Source organism: Pleuronectes platessa, chromosome 7, assembly GCF_947347685.1.
Source record: "Pleuronectes platessa chromosome 7, fPlePla1.1, whole genome shotgun sequence".
In the NCBI taxonomy this organism is placed as follows: Eukaryota; Metazoa; Chordata; class Actinopteri; order Pleuronectiformes; family Pleuronectidae; genus Pleuronectes; species Pleuronectes platessa.
The window spans coordinates 25,143,252-25,170,032 of NC_070632.1; the positions used below are offsets into that span (position 1 = coordinate 25,143,252).

Consider the following 26,781-nt stretch of genomic DNA (forward strand, 5'->3'; position numbering starts at 1 on the left):
ATAACTGTGCACTGATGTTGACATGTTTTATTTCGCTCCCCACTTGCGTCTCTCCATCCCGCACCCCACATTCACTCCCTCATCCCATTGGTCCCCAGCACACCAACATAGGGCTTCCCCATTGGTCAAACCCACATGTCAATCAACTATTACAGGTAACATTGAACAACACCACATCTTCCCTTTTAAGATAACAAACAGAAAACTGTTGTTTCGAACCCTGTAAGGAAAACAATGTAAGGCACTTTAGTGAGTATTGGAACTTATATGAAACAAGTGCATTAATTAAACAACTGTTGTTCCCTGAATTATCACATTGTAACATAAAGTGTTTTAACTACAGTTATTAGCTTCAACTAAGCTTTCACATAACCATGACACCAAACACAACAATAAATCAACATATATTCAGAGATTTCTTTCACTTCATTTCAGTTCACAAGTTAAGCCTAGTGGGCTCAATGACGGCTCTCCCAGACCTAGTTCTGAAATTAGGAGTCTCTGCAGGTAAGACTGGAGATGTCACGGCAGACGACATGGGAGCCTGCTCTGACATGAGCTGCTGTGATGGCGTCCTCTCTTGTGTAGGCGTCTGTAGAGGTATTAGATGCAGGCGGTTGCGTCTCACCACCCCCTGAGGTAAATCCACCAAATAAGACCTCGGATCCGAATGTTTCTGGATCACAGTTCCAGACGTCTTAGCGTCGGTGACCCATACAGGTACTCCTGGTGACAAGACACTGAGCATTTTTGCACGGTGACGCCTGTTGTAGTGTGCAGCATCTGACATCCTCTTCTCCTTTTCCTTCTGAGCCAGTGCGCTGCTGTCAGGCAGTGTAGGGTCCAGATGCGAGGGAACAGTTGGCATCGGGGTGCGTAAACGTCGGCCCATGAGAAGCTGAGCCGGGCTGTATCCATTCTGAAGGGGAGTGGCTCTATAAGCGAGTAGAGCCAGGTAGGGGTCATCTGCCTTCTTTAGAAGGTTTTTCACCGTCTGGACCGCCCGTTCTGCTTCGCCGTTACTTTGCGGGAACCTCGGGCTGCTGGTGACATGTCTGAATCCGTATGCAGCTGAAAACAAGGTGAAGGCATGTCCAGAAAACTGAGGTCCGTTATCTGACATCATTACCTCCGGGATGCCATGGCGAGCGAAGCTTGACTTTAGATGCGTGATGATGTCGACGGACCTGGTGTGATATAAGAGTGCAATCTCAATATATCTCGAGAAGTAGTCGACGACAAGTAAGTACATCTTACCTCCCAGTTCAAAGAGATCCGCCCCCAACCTTTGCCATGGTCGGTCAGGGTGCTCTGAGGGCATGAGCGGTTCATTGTGATTGTCTCTCTCTTGTATGCATGTTCTGCATTTGAGTACCATGTCGTTTATCTGCTGACCGAGTCCCGGCCACCATACAGACTGGCGTGTGCATGCTTTACATTTCACAACGCCTTGGTGTCCTTCATGCAGCTTGTCTAGCACATCATTCCGCAGTGTTGCAGGTATTACCAGTCGTGAGTCTTTTAGTAGCAAACCGTCTTCCACTGTGAGTGTGGCTCGCTCTAGCCAGTAGTTTTTCAGCACTGATTCCTGTTTTACATGCGCTGGCCATCCATCTCTGCACAGCATCATAACCCGTGAGCAGACACTGTCAGCTTTGAGCTGCTCTTTCAGATTGTCTATGTATGAGGGACTGGCAGGCAGATTTTCAATGATACAGTCCACATATATGTTTGTGCTCTCCATCAGTTCGTTTTCATCTGGGGTCATGCTCGCTTTCACAGGCGAGCGTGACAGTGTGTCTGCTGTCCAGAGTGACTTCCCTGGCACATGTATGATTGTGTATGAGTAGCGCATGAGCCTCATTCTGAAGCGCTGAATTCTTGGTGGCAGAAGATCGAGTGCTTGGGCTCCAAGTAAGCTGAGAAGAGGTTTATGGTCAGTCTCTAAGATAAAATGTTTTCCCAGGAGGAATTCCCGGAACCGTTCACAGGCCCATGTGAGGCCCAGAGCCTCCTTTTCAACTTGTGCATAGCGTTGTTCAGTTGGAGAGAGTGACCGCGATGCATAGGCCACAGGACACCATTCGCCGTCCACCCTCTGGAGAATAACGCCTCCCAAGCCATAGGATGATGCATCGGCTGATACTTTAGTGTCTCTGTTTGGGTCATACATGGCCAGCACTGGAGGAGAAGCAAGTGCCTCCTTCAGCTCCTTAAACGCCATTATCTGGTCAGTGTCCCACACCCAGCAGTTCTTTTTCAAGAGGAGGTCACGGAGTGCTTTGTCTTTTTCAGCCAGCTGAGGAATGAATTTTCCGAGCTGGTTGACCATGCCGAGAAAACTCCTCATCTCACTCACATTTGTGGGCTCCTTCATCTCCGTGATAGCCTCCGTCTTCTTCGGATCAGGCCGGATGCCCGTGACTGAGAGAATGTGACCCAGAAAGGCCATCTCGGGCTTGGAGAGTTCGCACTTTTCCACATTCAGGGTGATGCCTGCCTTCTCCACTCTTTGCAGCACAGCCTGGAGTCGAGTGTCATGCTCGTCTTGGTCCCGCCCCCACACTAGTAAGTCATCTATGTGGCAGACCAAACCCTCTAATCCCTCTATGACTTCCGCCATCATGCACTGAAAGTGTTCGGGTGCTGAGTTGATGCCGAAGGGAAGGCGGTTAAAGTGGAACCGCCCAAAGGGTGTTATGAATGTGGTGTACATGACTGAGTCTTCGGCCAAGGGGATCTGCCAGAACCCCATGTTAGCATCCAATTTACTGAACACTTTTGCTCCAGCAAGCATGCCGAGGGACTGATCCACAGACGGCAGAATGTACTTTTCACGGCACACAAACTCATTCAAGCCAGTATAGTCCACACACAGTCTCAGACGTGGACTGTTTTTCTTTGGTACGACCACCATACCGGCACACCAGTCTGTTGGCTCCTCCACACGGCTGATGACGCCCAGCTCTTCCATTCGCTGGAGCTCTTCCTTGACCTTCCCCACCAGCGGCAGGGGAATTCTCCTATGGGTTTTCAGTGAGAAAGGCACAGCATTTGGTTTGAGTTTTATGTGATATGCCCGTTTCACCTCACCTATAGCCCACTGCACAGTCTAGGGTACGTCGACTTGAGAGTGTCCATATCGATGCTGTCAACACGTTTAAGCAGGCCAAGGGCTGTAATGGCTGAAATCCAAGCAAGGGCGTGCTCAGATTTTTGACCACATAAACCTTCTGCATGGTCTGCTTGACTCCACTCCTCAGCTGCAGTCTGACGAACCCTGACACATGCAGTGGAATCCGTCCCGGACCAAGCAAGGGTCTCTCTGCTTTCTGGAGAACAGGCTGCTGTGCACTGGAAAACATTCTGTTCATATCAGTCTGTGACACAGCAGTGACATCCGCTCCGGTGTCTAGTTTGAACCTGATGGTGGTGTTCATTATTCCTATGTTAGCGGTCCATGCAGCTTTGTCGGACTTTACAGAACCCAGGAAGAAACTTTCATCCTCCTCCTCCGTCTCAATACCGTCCACGTTTTCGCCTGCACGACAGACACGCTGGAAGTGGCCTTTTTTTCCACAGGAATGACACTTTGCGTCGTTGGCAGGGCACTCATGTCTAGGGTGAGGTGGGCCACCACATTTGTAGCACTGAGAGCTATGTGGATTTCTACTCTGGCTGCTGAAGTGTGGCTTTGCTCCATCACTTTTGTATTTGTTGAACTTGGGCTTCTCTCTTTGCTTTCTGCCTTCAAACACTCTGTCCACAGTGGCGGCATCCATCTGCACTACACTACTGGCATCACTCCTCAGTGTGTGTTGTTGCTTTTGTATCTCCTCTGATTGTCTTGCCATGTTAATGGCTTTTTCTAGGTTTAAATCCTTCTCCATTTGCATGCGTACGGAGAGCCTTGTATCAGCCAGTCCCACTACGATCCTATCTCTGATTAGCTCATCATGCAATGTCCCATAATTGCAGTGCTCTGCTAATGCATGTAGGGCAGTTACAAAGACGTCGACTGTCTCATTTGGCTCCTGTTTGCGCATGTTAAAACGGGCGCGCTCATATACAATGTTCTTTCTAACAACGAAGAAAGACTCAAATCCATCTCTCACTTTTCTGTATTCCTGCTGGTCCGTAGCACTTAGTTTTAGGCTTTTCAAGACGTCATCTGCGTCGTCTCCCATGCAGTATATTAAAGTGTTCACTTGGTTGGTCTCGGAGCTTGCAGAGAGGTTACTCGCCTGACGGAATCTTTCAAATCTCCGGATCCACTTTGTCCAGTCATTTGGCTTGGAAAAGTCAAAGGGCTCCAGCGGCTGGATGCTAAATGTAGCGCTGGGAGCATTAGCCGCCATGCTAAGATTAGCTGCTTCCCGGTCCTGCTCGTTGTCACTCATCTAACTTCCGAACACTTCTTCTTAACTTTTATCTACGTCCTTACGGCAGTACAGCTTTTACATGTCCTGGATGCAGCTACACAGCACTTCTGACACCATGTCAAGTTCGCTGAATAATGCACGTGAGATAACTGTGCACTGATGTTGACATGTTTTATTTCGCTCCCCGCTTGCGTCTCTCCACCCCGCACCCCACATTCACTCCCTCATCCCATTGGTCCCCAGCACACCAACATAGGGCTTCCCCATTGGTCAAACCCACATGTCAATCAACTATTACAGGTAACATTGAACAACACCACAAGAGCGGGTCAGACTGGAGGCAAACACAGATACTGAAGCTCGGTAGAAACCAACTGCAGCTTCTGCTCTGATGAAGAAGCTGCGGCGCTGCTCTCTGAGCAGCTGAGACCAGAGAAACTCTGTGTTTTCAATGTTTCCACTGTTAAAAAGCAGCCGGTGAGTCAGTGAGCGGCTGCTTCACGTGAACGAGCTCTGATCTCACTGTCAGTGTTGCCAACTCTTCAGTAAGAAAAGTAGCTATTGGCTGTCCTAAAAGTCGCTAGATGTCGCTAAATGACGTCATCGCCTAATTTGCATAATGTAACGGTCACTATAGGACGTACAGAAAGTGAGAAAAAAATACCCTAAATATGTCAGGAACTTAAAATAAGCTTCCTTCTAAAGAAGCGTATTACATTCACTTCACCCAAAAATTATTCTGTTTTTCCTGGATAATTATCTTGGACATTCCGAGACAAATGCCGAAAAAAAAAGAAAAAAAAAAGTGAATGCAATACGCCACTTCTCAAAATAACTGACTTTACTGCTGTATCTAGACCCACATACATAAATCGATTTTGTCCTGTATTGTTAAATGTTAGAATATCAAATTTAATCAAAAGGCTGTTTTGTGGGGTGGAACTTCTAGCTCTAGGTCCAACCCTCCTCCTTTAATGTGCACCGCAAGATTATGTGCTGCAGGATGATGTGCGCCACAAGACGACGTGCGCCGATGTACGCCCCAGGATGATGTGATGTGCGCTGCAATGATGTGCGGTGATGATGTCCACCGCAGGATGATGTGCGCCGTGCGCCGCAGGAAGATCATTGCCCCACGATGATGTGCGGTGATGATGTGCCGCAGGATGATGTCTGCCACACGATGATTTGCGCCGCACGATGATGTGCGGTGATGATGTGCGCCGCAGGATGATGTGCCACAAGATGATGTGCGCTGCAGGATGAAGTGCGCCGCAGGATGATGTGCGCCCCACAATGATATGGGGTGATGATGATATGTGCCACAGGATGATGTGCGCCCCACAATGATGTGCGGTGATGATGATATGCGCCGCACGATGAGGTGCGACGCAGGACGATGTGCGCCACAGGATGAAGTGCGCCGCAGGATGATGTGCAGTGCAGGACGATGTTCGGCAAGATGAAGTGCACCGCAGGATGATGTGCGCCGCACGATGAGCCACAGGACGATGTGCGCCGCAGGATGAAGTGCGCCGCACTGTTAAGTGGGGCGGCATTGCTAGCTCTACGTCCAACCAGTGTTAATTTCGTTGACGAAAACTATAACGAAAAATCGTTAACGACTCTTTTCCCATGACGAAGACGAGACGAAGACGTAACGAAAACGGATCTTTGAAAATAAAAACTATGACTAAATCTATTTTAACTTTCGTTGACGAGACGAGACGAGAGAAAATGTTGGTGGTTGACTAAGTCACAATAATTTTTAAAACATCATCTATCAGACCGTCATGAAGTATCAGTAGCGGGCGAGTGAGTCTGTGTGTGTGTGTGCCTGTGCGCTCCCAGATAGCGCACCGGTCCGTAGCTCCGCCCCCCGCCCCGCGCACTCGCTCAGGGAGACACAGTGAAAGCAGAGATCGTTCTCGTGGAGCAGCCGCTCAGTGACTGACTGCTTCTTAACTATGGAAACAGTGAAAACACCGAGTTTCTCTGGTCTCAGATGCTCAGAGATCAGCGCCGCAGCTTCTTGATCAGAGCAGAAGCTGCAGGTGGTTTGAACCGAGCTGCAGTTTCTGTGTTCGCCTCCAGTCTGACCTGCTCTCACTTTTTGTTTTCACATTTAAAACTTAATATATATTTTTAAGCTATTAGGCTGCAGCTATATGTTTTTATAGAAAAGGAGTTTAATGTGGCTATTAAATGTGACTAAAACTAGACTAAAATGTAATTCGTTTTCGTCGACTAAAACTAGACTAAAATGTAATTCGTTTTCGTCGACTAAAACTAGACCAAAACTAAGAAGGATAAAAATGACTAAATGTGAAAAGACTAAGACTAAGACTAAATCAAAAATAGCACTGCGTCCAACCCTCCTCCTTTATCCGTGCTTGGGACCAGCAAAATTAGCCAAAAGAGACACTCTGGCAGAGCAATTTTTTTTTTTTTTTTGTCAGGGTCCTGAAGGGGTTCAGTTTCACCACGTTCCACACTAGAGGTCTGGAAATGTCTCGATTCTTAGATGCATCACGATGTGGACTCTAAATCGATGAAGAGAATGAACTCAATGACTCATGAGGTGCTGTCATTTGCCAGCACCTCGGCAAACAAAACACACTGAGGACGTTGCTCAGTCGTGCCAGTGACTGTGAAACCAAACTGCAAATAGCTCTCGTCATATTTGCAAAGCTTTGGCTTCTTCGCAACTGACGCATCGGTTGCCTGACTTTTACGAATCAGAAACTTGTCCATGGTTGTGTTTGTTTGCTGATACAGTGTGTGTGATGTTAATAAAGTTGTAATTGCAACGTCGTGGTCTTGTGAGTGTGTTTGTATGTGTGGCTGGGAGCGACTTCTTGCACAAGAATAATGAAAGGCTGTGTCTCTGAGCGGGTGAGCGGGGCGGGGGGCGGAGCTATCTGGGAACACACACACACACACACGCACGCACACACGCACGCTCGCTCGCTCCTGGTACTTCATCACTATGGAGGTAGATTTGTGTCTTTATTATGCAATCAAAAAGAATAGGTTTGAGAGCAAAACTTTCCACACTGCAATCAAAAAATAGATTTGAGAGCAAAACTATCAACACTGCAATCAAAAAATGTTTTATTGCAAGTTAAATAAATGTGATTAAAAATGTATTAATGGGAATCCAAAAGTTTTGTTTGCAAATCCAAAAGTTTTGTTTGCGAATCCAAAAGTTTTGTTTGCGAATCCAAAAGTTTTGTTTGCGAATCCAAACGTTTTGTTTGCGAATCCAAAAGCTTTGCTTGCTGTTGAGCTGAATCTCGTGGGCGGGACCTACGCCGAAAGATGTAAGACACGTCTCTATTGGCCAGTCTCGATCGGAGTGACAGCTTGGCAACACCCACAGTTAGTAACGAGAGAGGGAGTTTTGAAGTCCATGATGAGAACGAGTGGGACTCGGGAGCCGAGAGGATAGAAAATCAATGCGCAGGTATGTCTTCCGTCATAGTAATAGCAAGAATGTTATGTTTCAACTGGTGCATGTAGATTGCTTTTGTTTAACGATATGTGGATGTTGTAATGGGTTAAAAAATACATTATTTTATCAGCCTGTAGCTGCTAGCTTAGCTCAATTAGCTAGTCATAGGTACGTTACGTGCCCAGGCTGCCTATTAGCCTGCATGACGTTGTGCATGTAGCTACTAGTTAACAGGACTATTTGTGTTCAACGATCTAACGTTAGCTTATGTTATATTTGTGATGTGCTGTATTATTTGATCAGCCTGTAGCCAGCTTAGTTAGCGTTAGTCACTTTCTCATCTTAGGTGTCGCGCTAGCTGAGCTGTCTGGGTTTCCATCCACATGTTTTTGTGTGCGTTTTCAATGTTAATAATAGCGGCAGACGAAAACATCAGATCTGTGTGGAGCGATGAGGAGACCGTAACCTTCCTCAAATGAATAAATGAAACAAACATCAATGTCATATTTCCATCGTGTTTTCTACATTGTTTTTCAACGTTTGAGGTTTGATTGGCGCTGCGCCACCTACTGCTTATCTCGATGAACCAACGTTTGGGCCACCAACCGAAATTAACCTTTGGGAATATGGCTTTATGGTTACTTAGCTTTATAAGTATGGGAATGTGTAGTGACACGGTATTATTGGTGTTACTGGTGGTGAAAATGGCTTAAACACATAGCTAATAATACTTTCTCTGTTTCCCAGAATGGAAAACCAACCGGGCAGATCACAGGCCCAGGTAGGGTATTGGCTCATTTCTTCAAATTTATATTTGTTCATGGTGTTGTCATTGTGGGAAATAAGAGATCAAATATTACTTGTTTTCCAGTATTGTCCTGTAGTATTGTACAGCTTGTGCATTACCGGAATCAATTGTTAATAACATTTATGCTATGCTCTGTATGATCACATTACAATGTTATGCACCTTAATATAAGCATATTATGATTATAAAAATGATAGATGAAATTTCTTGCAGTAAAATCAAGTTTTATACTAATAAGTGCATGCTTAAAATTGTATGTGTGAAACCACTATCTTTTTGTTATCTTACTTTCATGTTATCTTAGGTTTGTTTTACCTTGTTGCAGGAACCCATGCGATGGCAGCTCCTGCAGAGAGTCAGGGATAGACTTACTTCTGTCATCAACAGGCAACCCATTGACTTTGAATACCTGTACTTTGTTTGCTCTCAGGAGTTGCAGTTTGTTCGAGCTGGGGCAGCCTATATTGACCTTCCTGAGTGTGTTGTAGGCAGTCTACAACAGCTGTCCGAAGTTGTCAGCACTTATCTCTCACAGAGTATTGTCCCTCCACTATTGGATGATGTAGCTGTGGTTGAATGGACTGGGAGTGTGGGGCGACCCCGGCTAAACATAGAAAGTCAAACCCTCCTGAATCTACTCAGTACTGGGTTACCACTGACTTCTTTGACTGACCTCCATGGCATTTCAAGGTCAACTCTGTATAGACGGATGCAAGAGCATAACCTCTCTGTCAGAAAATGCTATTCTGACATATCAGATGATGTGCTAGATCAGAAGGTTAGGTCTATAAAGGCAAGAATGCCCCATGCTGGCTACAGGCTAGTGAAAGGATCTCTACAAGCAATGGGGCATCGGATTTCGTGGAGAAGAGTAAAGATGTCATTGCAGCGTGTGGATGGTGCAGGAATAATTGCCAGGATGGTCCAGCTGTCTTGCATTGCAAGACGGACATACTCTGTTCCCGCTCCCTTGTCTCTTGTCCACATCGACACAAACCACAAGTTAATAAGGTGTTATTTCTCCTACTGAACAATTTCTAATCATTGGTGATTTTATGTCACCCAATTGTATTATCAGTGCTGTATAACTATTACCTTTTTGTTAGGTACAACATTGTGATTTTTGGAGCAATTGATGGCTTTTCAAGGAAGGTAATGTTTTTTTGTTTTTTTCAATCCCTCATTCACTATTTATCTTGTGAACTACTACACAAGTGTCCCACTTCGTTACAGATCTTTTACCTGGACACAGCTGGGAATAACAGAGCAGAGACGGCTTTTGGATTCTTCATGGATGGAGTTCGGAAAAATGGATGGCCATCAAGGCAAGCGCATTAAATTAGTGTTCAGAAGATGACAATAAAATGTCAACACACACAATTTTAGAAATGAAGTGAAATAAGTCATTTAAAAACAAACAAAATACCAATCCATGTTCCCAACAGCTGGGGTGACTGGTAATGAATGTTTGATCACTTCTCTGCTTCAATTCAATGACATTTTGGGGCTTACCTACACTCATTTAGTTATTCCAGTGGCATAGAAGAGACTGTTGTAATAAAAAAATAAGTGGAAATTATGCTTGTTTCTAACACAGTAAAATATATTATTTTGTACCTTGTCTTTCTCTTTCAGAGTACGAGCCGATCAAGGGGTTGAAAATGTAGACATCGCTAGATGCATGTTTACTGTGCGAGGAACAGCCCGTGGCAGCTTTATTGCTGGAAAAAGCGTCCATAACCAGAGGTAATTGAATACCAGAGCTCAACTGTTTCAGAAAATATTAGAATGCCTATAACCAACCCCTCGGGTAAAAAGTATGAATGTTAATATTAAATCCCATCAGTTTTCAAAATCTTCTATGCCATAAAGTCATTTTGCAGTTCTAAATTTATCTAAAAATAGAGATGGGAAATGCTTTGAAGTTGATTGTAATAAGTTTTCGGGTGTTGCTGCTTTTTAATAGTGGACATTTTCAGGTTTTAATTCAGTGTAGTGAAAGCCTTACACGGTCTTGTCTCATCTGTATCCCCTCGCTCGTTTTTAGAGTGGAACGCCTATGGAGAGATGTTTGGAGTGTAACGTGTCAGTACTACGACGTGCTCCACAGTTTGGAGGAAGAGGGCTTCATTGACCTGTCCATTGCTGTCCACCTCTTCTGTGTGGGCTATGTCTTCATACCACGACTACGATCAGATTTGCAGCATTTTACGGAGAGCTGGAATTGTCACCCCTTAAGCACAGAGGGAAATCTGACACCGAATCAGCTATGGATGATCGGGATGCTGCAAGCACCTGTGCCAGAGCCAGACCTGGTAGAGGTATGTATAAGGTCATACGAGACTAACCTGCAAAAAGGGTCCGATGCGGGAAGCAAAACTTAAATGAAAACACAGCATCTTAATATAAACAGGGCATGAAGACTGTTTGTGATCTCTGATCTGATATATGGGTGTAGAAGATAATTCTACTTTCCAGTAATCTGATGTCTGATGTATGGATGGCTTTTATTGGTCATTCCAGATCCAGCAAGCTGAGGAGCAACCCTCTCAGGAACAGCAAAGTGACAACACTGAGCATGGAGTTATTGTACCAGACATCCAATGTCCCCTGTCAGCTGAAAGACTTGCTGCACTACAGCACCTAGTGAACCCCACCACCGAGTCCTCATCCTTTGGTCGGGACATCTACTTGCAGGCTCTTGGAACAGCTTTCGGACTCTAACATTCTGACATGCACACATGCATCTTTTCAACCTGCCATAATTACCTCAGATTCTAACAAAGGCAGTTCTAACTTATTATCAAGAAGCAAGTTTTTTACTTTCTCAACCAGCATTTATGTGAATTATACACAAATAAAGCCGAATTTGAGTAAAAGTGTTTTAGTTTATATTAATTTGACTTGCCTGTAATTAAAAACAGCATTCTAAGGCCAAATTAAGGGATTTAGCAATTCACATATGTATTCATACAACTCAAATAGTTTAGTGCAAATATATATATTTTTTTTTATTCAATCAGAACAGAACATTGTCAATATGTGTGCCATATTGTTTTGAACCACATTAATATACACTCTTCGCAATGACAATTGGACTTAACATTGACATTATTTAAAACGCTAAAACATTAGGTTTGGAGTCTGTTACGCACGCTTACTTAGAACAGGATTTAACACAAACACGAGGTGATGTCATGGCAAGGGGGGTGTGGCAGGAACTGAACTGACAAGAGAATTATTAGACATGGCTAGGAAAAGACTAGATGAACAAACTAAGTAGAACAGTTCTAAGTAGAACAGAGCAGAGTAGCGTTTACTAGCTACAGTCTGTCAAAGCTTGCACCATATTTAATGGCAGTTTGCAAGTTGGTTTTAAAGGACTCGTAATCCCCCAGATGAGCTGTTGGAAGTGTAACAGTGTTGGTGCAAGCACTAACAACAGGATAACATACAGTGTGGCCTGGCATGTGCTCTAGACAGTTGTGGTCAAATACTATGGCTATTTTGAATTTCTGTCTCTCTGAGACAAGCAAATGCCTGTGTGCCTGCCCAGTCATCCATTGCATCACCATGGGCACAGAGGGTGTCTCTCCTTCAACCTCATTTTCTGGTTGTGTGTCTTTGAAAGAAAAGGGGATGTTAGAATCAATATCTTCTTCTGAAGTGACAAACTTTCAAAGCTTTTAAATATACCAACAAGGTAAGTGCAGAGCAATATTTTGTAACATAAAACTCTCACTACACAAATCACCAACAAAATCCAACACTGATGAGCACGTCATATATATGGAACCAGTTCTTTGTTGCTGACTGTTTGATATCCAGATCATGAAAATGTGTTGCGCTACTGTCGAGATACTTTCTTTCAATAATCACTTGAAAACGTCGCAAAATTCCCTTTACCATTGTACTTAGTAGCCAAGATAACTTTTTCAAATCTGGATATCATATAACTGTCGGGCATAAAATCCCCATTTCATACATCTATGACGTACATATCAGTGTAGGATCTCCTAAGCTATATCAAACTTTCTTAGGGGATCAGAACTTTTATGGAAGGTTTTACATACCCTCAATTTCAAGTAGGAAATCTTGGAAGTATTCCAAGATTTTGGACTCCTTCACGTGTTTAGTCGAACCATCTGGGCTCATTTCTGGGGCCAGGTGTGATAAAACATAATGCGAGTCCACCTAAGAACAAAAGGGAATTACAACCCAACAGATCCAGACTGATCCAACATCACTCATACACAGGTACTGACAGTAGCGATTTTACCGAGGGTGCATTTGTTCTGTTGGGACGTAAATATTACTGTTTTCAAATAAATGTCAAAAATTTAAAATAAAACTTTTTTGTACCCGTTTTAAACCCCTAAAATCGCCACTGGGTATTGATGATATGGAAATACCATTTAGCACTTGAAGAAAGGTTATGCAATTAAATGGCAAAAATTCAAGAAAATACCCAGAGCTGAATTACAACATACCTTGTCATCAGCCCCTACGACAAAGAGATTGCGAAACTCATTCGGCTTTATCCGCATGACCTTGATCAGGTTGTACACTTCAAGGCCTTCACGCATCTGTTGCAGCATTGGTGTGCGTTTTGTGGTCACATGCAGTACAATAGCCCTTACAAAAGAAAAAGAATACATTTTATGACAGCCATTTAAAATTATGATGTCAACTGTAAAATTAGCCATAACACTTATGTTTGTATAATATAATGATAAAACCCTTTCAAAGCCGTCAAAGATTTTGCAGCACAATAACTTGATTGGCTTCAAATTTCCTGCTTAATGAATGAACATTACTGCATGGCTTAAAATACTATTGACCTGTACATAATTCATCAATAATGTAATATTACTCCTTACTAGTTAGGACATCAAAATGCAAAACAAACCTTAATATGCTTTCCTTATGGTCAATGTTGATTTGACCAGTGTAGCCACAATCCAGGATTTCTTCAATGTAGAGGGACAGGTCAGATGCATCTTCAATCTAAAATAATGATTTAGAAGCAACAAGAATTAAGCTTTCATTTGTTATGTATTCACAACTGTTATTTTATACATCTACACTGTCATACATATTCACACATCTCTCACACATTTACCATTATTGGTTTACAGCTACATCAGATACATTTTTTAGCGAGGCAAGTCTGTAAGTCGCTTGATGCCAACAGGAAATAAGCTATTGCAAGAAACTAACTTATTGATGAATTGGAATTTAGTAAACCTGAGGATATATTGAGATACTGCCTAACACAGCTGCAACATCGTTGGCAAAGTTTTAAACTTGGATCAGTTTACTTTGCACTTATTCTATGTACCATAAACATCAAAAGAGAGCAAACATTATGGAAAAATATTGGCCTCATTAAGATGGCTTGAAGCGATTTACCCAACGTACCGTTTTGATAAGTGGTGACAACTCCATGTCATGCACACCATCAGTTTTAAGGTTCCCAGTGACGAGGTAGTGGTAACACCACTCCTGCATAAACCGTGGTGCTGGTCCTCCTTGGGCAATGCTCACACAAAGTATTTCACCCGCAACTCTGGATGAAAGACAACAAAGAAATTGGCAATTATAAGTACTGATCTCGACATAACACCCCAGCTAGAAGACTTATCTCGGGTGCTTACTTCATTTTATGCATTACCTCTATCATCTATTGTCACACATACACTGAAGGAGATTAAACCTTTAAAATATGACAGAATATTTAAAATAGCTGGTACACTTCAAGCCCTTTCCTGAATGTTTTTCTAACAATTTGCCATGTACATGAAAGTTTGAAAGAAAAACAGATTGAGGCACTGACTTCCCCTCTAGGCAAACTGTAAAGGACCCCAAGTATCAATACATATTTTCACTCATGAAAATATTCTTGCCAAAGTGTCCATCAGATAATAATAATCAGTAATTATAAGTGCTAGAAATAAGAATAACATACTTGAACAGTTCATTGTCCAAATCGTTGAGGGAATACTTTGGTACTTTGCCCTTCTCACTTTCGCCTTCAAATAGTCGCTTCTCGATCCCAGCAACCATTGCTACAGCCAAAAACAAATGATAAAACAGCATTAGACTAGCTGGGGGCAAACATCTAAAAGACAAGAATTTAGCCTAATTTTTCTCAAGCTCTGGCCACTTTGATATTGTGTCCTGCAGAAGCACACAGGCAGTTATTTTTCTATTTTTGGGAAATGGATGGATGCAGCAAAAATACACCTAACAGCAGAGCTTTTGTTCCAGTTGTTTGACAATGGTATAGCAACGGTAAACAATTTAATTTCAGCTATTCTACAACATACTCTACATATCTACTAAATTAATGATGAATGCATGCTACTCACTGGACAGGAACTCTTTTTTTAGTGCTCCAGTGTCAACCCCTGGTTCTCCCAGGAAGGAGACTTTCAAAGGGTTCACTGGACCGCCATTCTTTCGACGCTTCCAGAGTTTAAGACCTCTTTCAACCATATTGTCTCTGGCCACACAGATTTCGAAGGTCTTGCTACAGTCTATCTGTGCCTTTACCCAATAAAGAACATCTTCCTCACTGTGGAAAGTTTCAAATTTTCAAATTATTCAAATGAACTACACAATGCACTGTATTTTAACAAATTAATGAAATGGTACACGACCAGATTGGTTACCATGATATATGATCCAGATCGGAGCATGTCTTGACTGTGTCAAGCTGGCAAAGATCCTTTCCCATACTAATATAAAAACAAAAGGAATACATTTATACTTGTCCTTTAAACATACAGTTCTAGATTATTGTCTATTACCTCACATCTGACCTGTGAGATAAATATAATTTTATGTTTATGTAAAAATCCATTATAACCATAATGAACACAGAGCCATCTTGGAACTGCCTAGGAATTCGAGCAACCCTAACAAAGATACGTAATGCAAGTTGACACACAATCACCTTTCACCGCAGAAGCTTGCATGTAGTTCTATGTCTGACCCTGGAAATGTTCTTGTGCATACTGGACATTGGACCTCACCTGCCTATATGCAGGCACATTGAAAATGAGAACAGAATTGTTAAACCTGCAGTGTGGAAGATTACGTCAGCGTCGGAAGGAGGCGCAAATTTTCAAAATAAGCAGTGGATTCAAAACAAAGCTTTCCCCGCCCACTCCCTTCCCGCTCACTAAGTCCTAACTCATTTACATTCTTCTTACACAAAATGTAAGTGTATTTTAACGAAAAAAAGTTCAACTACGCAGCTTTAAGGCATAGATATCGCGGGATCATTTTTAAGTGCAACAAAGACTGACAACTTTGTAAAGAACTTGATATGTATCCGTTATGTTTATGACTCATTTTTTGGCTGTTGCCCTCCATGCCATACTTATTGTTTTTTGACTCAGTTGCTGTACCTGCTGAAAGCAATGTTGCTCATTGGACCATGGTGCGTCTGTACAAGGTCCTAGGACTGGGTTAGGAGTTGCTTCTTCCAGGAACACCACATCTGCCTCCTGAGCAGAGAAGTAAAACATGTACATTTATGCCATTTTACTGATATGCTGAGGTTGGGAGTGGAGTTCACAACAGATAACCCTGAAGTTAGAACTGGAAGCTGGACTTTTACAGCTTTGATCTCACATGCCTAAGTGACATAGGAAAAAAATTTACCTCAGTTTCCGAGCTTGATGTCTTGTTGCAGTGGTCAATGTGCAGAGCCAACACCTGCAATGGCATCACTGTCTTGCATTGTTTGCATGTTGCTGTTGGCATACGAGCAAATTCCGGTGCATCTGCTGGTAGTGGTGTTAAATCTAGCTCATCTTGGAGGGGCACTATATATAACATCTGTTTTCCTCCACCTGAGGCTCTTTTGATGACAGAACCAGTGTATCCCTCTGCCTCTAATGCGATTGCAGACAGTTTTCTCCTTCCATTTCCGCCTTTTAAAGCAAGTAACACAACAATTAAAATGGTGCATAACCCTAAAGCATAGTGCATTTATTTTTTCTCTATTGGATGAATAACTTGCTGTTGGGAAATAAAGTGCACCTGCTGCTTTGAAAAGAAGCCATCTGTCTTGAAGATCATTCATCTTCGGATATGTTGTCCTTAGTGAACTGGATAACTAATAAAAAAAAGGAAAGAAAAAAGTCAACAGCTTGAATTTAGACAGTATAGCTCTATTGCCACACAATCAATACTGTTGATACACTTTGGGAACAAAATATGTGCACTTAAGTTCATCAGACATCCCACCTCTGAATGCGTTAAGTCAGATGTGATAGACAACGCCCTCTTTCCCAGCCCTGCTTGCATGAGCTCCAGCTCGGCAGATATGGATGGGGATGTGTCAGTTTTTGAATCAAGTAAGAAAAATGATACATCAAGTGGCTTCCACGTCGTCACAACTTTTGCTGGTCTTCTGAAGGGGTGACTTCGGTTTTTTCCATTGCGTTTGAAATATCCAGGGAAGGGTCTATATGATTTTTAGAACAATCTTAATGTTACAAATCAATTAAAATCAGTCACTAGGCCTAATAGATGTGTCAACTATGCAAACAGCCCAGGTCATTTTTCAAAGACAAACAATTCAGCTCTTTAAAAATAAATCAGAACAGAAATCAGATTAAGAACTGAATCTGAACAAAAATTGCACTGAATTGCTGAAGCAATAGCACTACAATACCACTTTGTGACATACTATATATGATAGCACTAGTGCTAACAGGGATGATTAGGTCATTAAATTTAATGAATTAATTTACTTTAATTCAATTAGCAAATCATAGGAATAAGTAGAAACTCTGTGTATGGTTATTTTTGGAAGAAAATAAAACATATTTGCAAGTGCCTTGAATCACAATGGCATATGGAAATGTTTAGCAACATTGTGTAACACCTGAACTGGCCCTTTTGCTTTACTACCTGGCCATCTCAGACGCAACAGTAGGTCTCTCCATACTCGTACTCGGACCCTGTCTTTGATCTTCAGGAATTGCTCTGGTGAGCAAGGACATGAAATGCTGAGCAGCTTCAGTTGCTGAAGACTGGTCATACTGGAATGGGAGTTAAGGTGCATAACATTGTAATGTGATCATACAGAGCATAGCATAAATATTATTAACAATTGATTCCGGTAATGCACAAGCTGTACAATACTACAGGACAATACTGGAAAACAAGTAATATTTGATCTCTTATTTCCCACAATGACAACACCATGAACAAATATAAATTTGAAGAAATGAGCCAATACCCTACCTGGGCCTGTGATCTGCCCGGTTGGTTTTCCATTCTGGGAAACAGAGAAAGTATTATTAGCTATGTGTTTAAGCCATTTTCACCACCAGTAACACCAATAATACCGTGTCACTACACATTCCCATACTTATAAAGCTAAGTAACCATAAAGCCATATTCCCAAAGGTTAATTTCGGTTGGTGGCCCAAACGTTGGTTCATCGAGATAAGCAGTAGGTGGCGCAGCGCCAATCAAACCTCAAACGTTGAAAAACAATGTAGAAAACACGATGGAAATATGACATTGATGTTTGTTTCATTTATTCATTTGAGGAAGGTTACGGTCTCCTCATCGCTCCACACAGATCTGATGTTTTCGTCTGCCGCTATTATTAACATTGAAAACGCACACAAAAACATGTGGATGGAAACCCAGACAGCTCAGCTAGCGCGACACCTAAGATGAGAAAGTGACTAACGCTAACTAAGCTGGCTACAGGCTGATCAAATAATACAGCACATCACAAATATAACATAAGCTAACGTTAGATCGTTGAACACAAATAGTCCTGTTAACTAGTAGCTACATGCACAACGTCATGCAGGCTAATAGGCAGCCTGGGCACGTAACGTACCTATGACTAGCTAATTGAGCTAAGCTAGCAGCTACAGGCTGATAAAATAATGTATTTTTTAACCCATTACAACATCCACATATCGTTAAACAAAAGCAATCTACATGCACCAGTTGAAACATAACATTCTTGCTATTACTATGACGGAAGACATACCTGCGCATTGATTTTCTATCCTCTCGGCTCCCGAGTCCCACTCGTTCTCATCATGGACTTCAAAACTCCCTCTCTCGTTACTAACTGTGGGTGTTGCCAAGCTGTCACTCCGATCGAGACTGGCCAATAGAGACGTGTCTTACATCTTTCGGCGTAGGTCCCGCCCACGAGATTCAGCTCAACAGCAAGCAAAGCTTTTGGATTCGCAAACAAAACTTTTGGATTCGCAAACAAAACTTTTGGATTCGCAAACAAAACTTTTGGATTCGCAAACAAAACTTTTGGATTTGCAAACAAAACTTTTGGATTCCCATTAATACATTTTTAATCACATTTATTTAACTTGCAATAAAACATTTTTTGATTGCAGTGTTGATAGTTTTGCTCTCAAATCTATTTTTTGATTGCAGTGTGGAAAGTTTTGCTCTCAAACCTATTCTTTTTGATTGCATAATAAAGACACAAATCTACCTCCATACATCACGGCCTTATACGATGATGTTTTAAAAAATTATTGTGACTTAGTTAACCACCAACATTTTCGTCTCTTCTTGTCAACGAAAGTTAAAATAGATTTAGTCATAATTTTGATTTTTTTTTTTATCTCACAATAATACGGGACAAAGTGCGGCCCTTTTCAGCTCAATGCGGGACGGGTGCTTTTGTTTCTAAAGACGGGACGATTCCGTTTTTCAATGGACGGTTGGCAACCCTAATGTGGCATAGGGGAAGAAACTGTGGAGTATGTCATCGGTCACTGCCTAAAATATAATACACAGAGAGAAAAAATACAAAGGGAAATGTGGGTTGGAAGAGATAAACCTGAATAATTTGTTTAATCTTGGAGAAGTTAAATATAAAGTATTTTTTGAGTTTCTAAAAGAAACTGGGTTAATGAAGACGATTTACGTTTAAGTCCGGGTTGGGTTTTTATTGATATCTATTAAATTTTTTGTTTTATATATATATATTTTTTTATTATTGTTATTATTTATTTGTTTCTACTTGTAATCTTGTATTTCCGCCTTTTTATATACAGTCTCTGATTTCCGCACTCCAGCATAGTAGGTGGCGGTAATGCAGCTTAACGTTAGGTGTCACCCGCCATTAAACAAGAAGAAGAAGTAGAAGAAGAAGAAGAAGAAAGAACCAAGTCAGAACCAAGTCGTCAGCTGTGTGTTTCTGGGGGAAGTTTGACGGGACAGCGCAGGTTGTAGTTGGCAGAAGTTGTAGTCGTTAGTCGTATATTGGATGGGTCTAAAATATATTAGACTGCAGGGTTTCATCATCTGAGGGGCGGACATGGTCTCCACGGTCCTAAACACCGACGTGAAGCAGGTGAGACTGACTCCGCCGAGTCTCCAGGACTGAGAACACCACACACCTCAATCCCACTCTTTACTCTGCTGCTCGTCCATCTTCACACCTTTCTCCATTTCATTAGGGAACATCAAGTTAATCGTTTAGCTCCAAACTACGCTACGATTTAAACTCTTCTCACAAACGTCCCATCAAAGTGGAAGAAAATCTTAAAGCGTAAACTTGTGTAAAACAGGTTAAACTCGTTTGGAGCAGATATTGTACTTTTTACTCATTTACATTTGTTGCTTTGCAGACTTTATATTAATAATTCAGAATTTAACAAACATTAAATGCATTTATTATAGGGTAAGTTAATATATATTTAATTGAATGTTACGGAGTAATTTACAAATCCACTGTTACCAGGTGCAACATTTAAGTGATTTACTAATGAATAACTTGATAATTTATCATATGATAAACCGTTTCTTGTTGGGTCATTCGGCATTTTGTATTTTCCTTATATCTTGATGCAAACACTTTAACTCTCTTAAATTCTGTTTAGAAGGGTACATAATTTTTTTAGGCACACCACCAAAGGAATGCCGCAAAAATTGCACTATCCTGGTTAAGTTTATGTGTTGAGCAAACACCTTTGTAGCCAGCCTGCTTGTTGGTGTATGAATATGGAGAAATACAAGTCTTACGATATGTGGTTTGAGAATGACGAGTACTTGAGATGGTATACAGTGTCTTGCATAAGTATTCACCCCCCTTGGACTTTTTCCCATTATGTACTGTTACTAACTGGAATTCAAATAGACTTAAATAAAATTGTTCCCGTTTGATCAACAAAACATGCATAGTACTTTGGAGGTGCAAAATAAATTTTATTGTGACACAAACAATAATGAGAACAAAAAAGTTGACATCTGTTGGGTGCATAAATATTCACCCCCCTGTGTCAATACTTGGTAGAACCCCCTTTCGCTGCATTTACAGCTGCAAGTCTTTTGGGGTATGTCTCTACCAGCTTTGCACATCTAGAGATGGAAAGGTTTGTCCATTCTTCTTGGCAAAAAAGATGAAGCTCAGTCAGATTGGATGGAGACCGTCTGTGAATCGCAATCTTCAAGTCTTGACATAGATTCTCTATTGGATTGAGGTCTGGTCTTTGACTGGGCCATTTTAAGACATTAACATTCTTTAATCCAAACCATTCCTTTGTAGCTCTGGCTGTATGTTTAGGGTCATTGTCCTGCTGGAAGATGAACCTCCGCCCCAGTCTCAAGTCTTTTGCAGACTGCATCAGATTTTCTAAAAGGATTTCCCTGTATTTGGCTCCATCCATCTTTCCCTCTATTCTGACCAGTTTCCCTGTAGCTGCTGAAGAGAAGCATCCCCACAGCATGATGCTACCACCACCATGTTTCACTGTTGGGATGGTGTGCTCAGGGTGATGGGCAGTGTTGGGTTTTCGCCACACATAGCGTTTTGCATTGAGGCCAAACAGTTCAATTTTGGTCTCATCTGACCAGAGCACCTTCTTCCACATGTTTGCTGTGTCTCCCACATGGCTTCTGGCAAACTCCAAACGGGATTTTTTATGGATCCCTTTCAACAATGGCTTTCTTCTTGCCACTCTTCCATAAAGGCCAGATTTGTGGAGTAGACGACTAATAGTTGTCCTGTGGACAGATTCTCCCACCTCAGCTGTGGATCTCTGCAACTCCTCCAGAGTAACCATGGGCCTCCTGGTTGCTTCTCTGATTAATTTTCTCCTTGTCTGACTCTTCAGTTTGGGTGGACGGCCTCCTCTTGGTAGGTTTGCGGTTGTGCCATATTCTTTCCATTTTCTTATGATGGATTTGATGGTGCTCAGAGAGATGTTCAAAGCTCTGGATATTTTTTTATAACCTAACCCTGCTTCATATTTCTCCACAACTTTATCCCTGACCTGTTTGGTGAGCTCCTTGGTCTTCATGATGCTGTTTGTTCAGTAATGATCTCCAACAAACTCTGAGTCCGTCACAGAACAGGTGTATTTATACTGAGATTAAATTGCAGACAGGTGGACCCTATTTACTAATTATGTGACTTGCAAATGTGACTTGTGAATGCAATTGGTCGCACCAGATCTTTGTTAGGGGTTTCACAGTAAAGGGGGTGAATACATATGCACTCAACACTCAATAATTGTGTAATATTTCCCCCCACTTCCAAATGATGCACTATTTTGTGTTGGTCCATTACATAAACTCACGATGAAATAAATTTTAATCTGTGGTTATACCATGACAAAATGTAGAAAAGTCCAAAGGGGGTGAATACTTATGCAAGGCACTGTAGATGAAGATGTCTTGTCTGCAGAAGGATGCTGATCGTGCAGTGGTCGTCGCAGTAACGTCTCGTGCAGTGTTTGAATCCGGGGCTGAAGGCGATGATGGTGATGAGGTGTACAAAGTGGGCACGGCATTCCCACTGCTACAGGTCAGAGCTCAACACTGACACTGTGTCTTTGACGAACAATAAAAAAATAATATATTCATCAGTTAATCTTTGAAACATTAAAAAAATGTCAAACATCTTTTCACGAAGCAGAAGTTGATGAGTTCTAATTTCTTGTTTTGTTCGAGGTACTTCAATTGTGACATAATTGGGAGAAAAATGACACATTGTTTTTTGAAAGGCTCAGCTCGTACTTTTACTTGTCAAATGTCAGAACAGTTGCTGACTATGTTTCCTGTTGTGCTTCTCTAAATTTGTTTAGGGTAACTGCACTCGGTTTATTAATAACTGCTATTCCTCTTTTTCTCTTCAGGCGCTCCAGAGAGTGAATGCACGTCTGCTCGAGGAGAATCCTGCTGAGTCGCTGCTGTTTGATGTCATCCTGGTCACCACTGACCTGGAACAGCAGCAGCAGAGCTCCCGCATCATCAGCAGCACAAGACATTATGGTGATTTAACTTCTACATCAGCCGACAGATTACAGCCTGAACCTGATCCGTTTTGAAGTTTCTCATCTTTTCAATGACATTGATGACTTCATTGCTGCTCTGTTACAGGTCTTGAAGTCAGCAAGTTTAGTTTTTCCGGCACAGAGGATTTCATCGAGAGTTTACTGACAAATAACGTGCGGCTCTTCCTGTCAACAGACAGAAACGAGGCGTCACATGCATCACAGAATGGTCAGTAGATTTAGTGTTTTCTGTCATTTATTATGGCTGATGTGAAGCTCTGCTGGTTTCTGTGGAGTTCTCTCCACTGATCACAACAGCTGTCAGATCAAAGAGCCTAAAAATTGTATTTGGTAAAAGAGGACAAGATATAAAACACTTAATCAGAGGATAACAGCTTGATATTTTGGAAAATAAAACAGTTTTGGGGCATTTTAATGCCTCCAAGCCAGCAATAGCCAGTGGCCGGAGGCATTATGGGTTAGGGTTAGGGTTATATATTCACTGGGACTCAAGGACGAACTTATTAGATATTGTGGCCAAACGTCAAGGTCATGGTGACATTACAAAGCATATTTTTTGCCTTGTGAGGAAGGCACAGCCTTTACATTTGGCTCAACAGTCATTTGGCCTCAAGGATTAACTCACTTAAATTTGGTAGCTGAAGTTCAAGGTCAACATGGCCTCACAAATTATCTTTATGTTTTACTTGTACTCGATATCATAAGATAAACTTGAGGCAAGGTCTTCACATTTATTACAAACTTTCACTTGGACTTACTGATAAATGTATCAGATTTCAATGTAATATCTCAAGACTGCCTTGAGGGCATTCCTTCACTTTTTGATCAGTTGTCACTTGGACTCAAAGATAAAGTGATTAATGTTTCAGTTGTCAAAGTTAAAGTTTACAGTGACTTGAAGCTACATATGTAATTTTACCCTGAATGCTAAGATTTGTGAATCATCCTCCTTGTCATTTTTCCAGGTGTTCTCTCGGCACTGCTGGACCAGAACTTGGCCTCCTGCCCATCAGAGCAGCTCAGAGTTTTGTTCTGCGGAGACGCCGTCATCCGTTCCAACATCAGCCCAATGCCAGTGAGCCAACAGGCCACCCAGGTGCACGTGACAACATCCTTCTAAAACTTCATCTTTATATTTGTAAATGTTGCTAGGGATTTTTTTAATTCAAGGTTCATTTACTTTCTTCCTCTGCAGAGTTTCTCGGCTCAGCTGGGTGAGATGCGGCAGCGGTTCGGCATGTTCGACAGCCCTCTCAGCATGGTTCTGATGACGGCACGTGGAGGCAGGGAAAGCTGCTCCGCCGCCCTGCTCACATTGCGGTCTCAGGGCGTTAGCGTGGATGAGGCATACTGCCTGGCCGGGGCACCTAGAGGCCCCATTCTGTCCCTGATCCGACCTCACTTCCTGCTCAGCAACAGCCTCAGTGACCTGGAGGAGTGATCCCATCATTAACTGTCTCATGACTTGTGTCTTCCTTTATTGTGTCTTAAAGACCAAATGCCAAATCCTCAGTCAGGATCATTTAGTCTCTTTTAACCTCAGTGGTTGTGAAAAAGATTGTTCTGTTACTGGTCTCTGCTTAGGTATAAAAATATGTATTGGTCTTTATTGCTTGTCTCTTTATTGGAAATTCCTTTAATTCAGTAATCTGACTGATCTGAAGTCAGATTGTACAACAGTTTGAATGTGATTCTCTGGACTGAACCTGAATTAAAGTTCTGTTTAATTTTCAAGAATCCCATTGAATGTGAAGAAGATAATTGTGGGATTGTTGGATGCTGTAAGAAAATCGTAGAGAAGAATTTTTGATTTTAACTTCCTGTATGTGGATTTTAATGGAATATTTTACCATTATACCACACTATATATTATCTCTGCTTAAGCATACTAATTCTGCTTGTGTAACTGCCAAGATGAAATCAGGGCTGCAAATCTGGGACTGTGCTCGTGTCACCCCACCAAGAGCTCAAAGAAGCCTTCAGCCTGTGTCTTGCTTGGCCAGGAGGCCTTTAGCATGTGTTTGTGTCTTATCTCCTGTTATTTTACTATTCACAGTTCAAATAGGTACACACACAACACACATAGTCCACATTCATTAACGCACACACCCATCTCTTCACTGGATCTACTTAAAAAGTACACGCCTGCAACTGTTTCTTTGTCATTCCCTCTGCAGAATGCCCTGCTGTCAGAATTCCATCACAGGCTCCACTCAGGTAAAAAGATGCAGATGGGTTAACTGTTGTTACATGTTAGGGTCATTTGTTTCTGAAAGGGACAGACAAGACGTTTGCAGGCTAAAGAAAGTATACTGTGTCCATGGGTTTTTTTTTGTTGCTGTGATGCTTAATGTTGACCAGCAGGTGGCAGCTTCAGTCAGTAAAACATGGAACGGTTTATCAATCATTCAGATTCAATCAAATTTCAGCCCGTATTCACTGATCCCAATTTGTCTCATACGGCTTTATGCCTTGTGTAAGACAAAGAAAAGGTCATCATTATGAAAGCACAACTCGCTTAGTATATAATGTTTATACAGAGGATTGTTTTAAGGATGGAAGTGTGGGAGGTTTTATTTACAATGCTGGATGGCTCAAAACTTCTTGCAGTTAAATGTGGCAAGACTGAGTCAATGAAAATTGGCCCTGACACTGTCTATACATACACATCGAAGCACCTAGGTTCTCTGTCACAAAACATGGGGTACAAATGTGAATCCTGGTGTTTTTTGCAGCTCAGAAAACTCAAAGATTCATGCCTTAATTTTCTCCTCATTTGGATTATTGCAATTCTCTCTTCACCTGCCTGAGCCAACAGAGTAGACCGCTCATCCAAAACGCAGCAGCAAGACCAAATCTTTTATAATAGAAAAAATTTGACAGATTTGAACTTCTCTTTATAGATAATAGATTTTAAGATTGTATTACTGACGTTTTTGGCCCATTGTGGACTTGTCAGGTCCAGACCTGAGGTCCTCAGCGGATGTCATGTGATCCTCAAATAGCTTTTTATTGTTTCCTATTGTTTGCCTTTAATTTTTATAACATGTAAAGCACCTTGTAACTGTGTTTTAAAATGTGCTATATTAATAAAGTTAATTATTATTAGTGTTATTATTTTATTGGACTTTCCAGAATGTTAGAAGCGGTTTTAGACGGCTTCTAGTGTGTAAGGGCATGGAAGGAGGTTCCTTTCATTCATTCAAAACATTTTAAGGGCATCAAATGAGATTCAAAAGGAAAGCTCAGACACAGGCGGTTTGTAGGGATCAGCAATCAAAGAGTCCTTATCGAAGCTCATAGTTTACATATTATACGTTTTAAAAGGCCAGTGTGTAAGATTTTGGTAAAAGGGACCCCTTACCCACCCTTTGAGGTGAGGGGTATTCAGCTGTAACATGAAACATCAGCACTTTATGTCACTTAATTCTACACACTGCAACTTTAAGAAGGATGAGGCTCAAGGGATTTGGACACAGATTATTTTTTTTGACTGAAGACGTTTTGGGGACATTAAAGGAGGTTATGCTGGTGCTTGAAACTTTCTTGAACAAATCAGTGTTCTTTCCAAATCTGTTAAGAATGTTATATAAAGGACAGTAAGAGGATCTTGACGTTCTTAAGTTTTAAATTGCATTGTGAGTCCCTCGAGAGGTTCCAGAAGTTCTTTGGGATGTGCCAAGGGCAATCGTTAGGTATGCAGGGGTCCTTGAAGAAGCATCCTGCTGTCCTGCTCTGTCCTTAAAGGGATAATTCACCTATAAATGAAAATTCACTCCCTATCTACTCACCACTATGTCGATGGAGGGGGTGTTGAAGTGT

The 26,781-nt window shown here is 41.9% G+C and overlaps 4 protein-coding genes across 6 annotated transcripts; 2 read left to right on the top strand and 2 right to left on the bottom strand.

The window, feature by feature from the left end:
- The first annotated feature begins 7,654 nt into the window (after window positions 1-7,654).
- LOC128443848 (uncharacterized) lies at window positions 7,655-11,420 on the top strand. The gene is made up of 8 exons (XM_053426022.1): window positions 7,655-7,848; window positions 8,584-8,617; window positions 8,970-9,655; window positions 9,751-9,796; window positions 9,878-9,969; window positions 10,280-10,390; window positions 10,692-10,965; window positions 11,168-11,420. Exons 1-8 carry the CDS (start codon window positions 7,841-7,843, stop codon window positions 11,366-11,368), a joined length of 1,452 nt encoding a protein of 483 aa, XP_053281997.1. The 5' UTR covers window positions 7,655-7,840; the 3' UTR covers window positions 11,369-11,420.
- A 1,289-nt stretch (window positions 11,421-12,709) lies between these two features.
- Window positions 12,710-15,188, bottom strand: LOC128444801 (uncharacterized). Its single transcript, XM_053427456.1, has 6 exons — window positions 15,016-15,188; window positions 14,613-14,712; window positions 14,066-14,213; window positions 13,554-13,651; window positions 13,135-13,279; window positions 12,710-12,838 (listed from the first exon to the last, which is right to left on the bottom strand). The coding sequence occupies exons 1-6, from the start codon at window positions 15,140-15,142 to the stop codon at window positions 12,710-12,712; spliced, it is 747 nt and encodes a 248-aa protein (XP_053283431.1). The 5' UTR covers window positions 15,143-15,188.
- Window positions 15,189-15,357: 169 nt separating this feature from the next.
- LOC128444802 (uncharacterized) lies at window positions 15,358-18,033 on the bottom strand. Its single transcript, XM_053427458.1, has 7 exons — window positions 17,909-18,033; window positions 17,573-17,703; window positions 16,904-17,123; window positions 16,697-16,772; window positions 16,316-16,587; window positions 16,060-16,158; window positions 15,358-15,384 (listed from the first exon to the last, which is right to left on the bottom strand). The coding sequence occupies exons 1-7, from the start codon at window positions 17,939-17,941 to the stop codon at window positions 15,358-15,360; spliced, it is 858 nt and encodes a 285-aa protein (XP_053283433.1). The 5' UTR covers window positions 17,942-18,033.
- A 1,755-nt stretch (window positions 18,034-19,788) lies between these two features.
- On the top strand, window positions 19,789-24,701 carry LOC128443849 (cytosolic 5'-nucleotidase 1B). Of its 3 annotated transcripts, none has more exons than XM_053426023.1 (6): window positions 19,789-20,015; window positions 22,329-22,469; window positions 22,801-22,936; window positions 23,045-23,167; window positions 23,925-24,055; window positions 24,155-24,701. In XM_053426023.1, the coding sequence occupies exons 1-6, from the start codon at window positions 19,980-19,982 to the stop codon at window positions 24,398-24,400; spliced, it is 813 nt and encodes a 270-aa protein (XP_053281998.1). In that variant the 5' UTR covers window positions 19,789-19,979; the 3' UTR covers window positions 24,401-24,701. The 3 variants fall into 3 exon arrangements, with proteins under 3 accessions (XP_053281998.1, XP_053282000.1, XP_053281999.1); XM_053426025.1 differs by having other exon boundaries at window positions 19,791-20,015; window positions 22,353-22,469; XM_053426024.1 differs by having other exon boundaries at window positions 19,802-20,015; window positions 22,350-22,469.
- The last annotated feature ends 2,080 nt before the right edge of the window (window positions 24,702-26,781 follow it).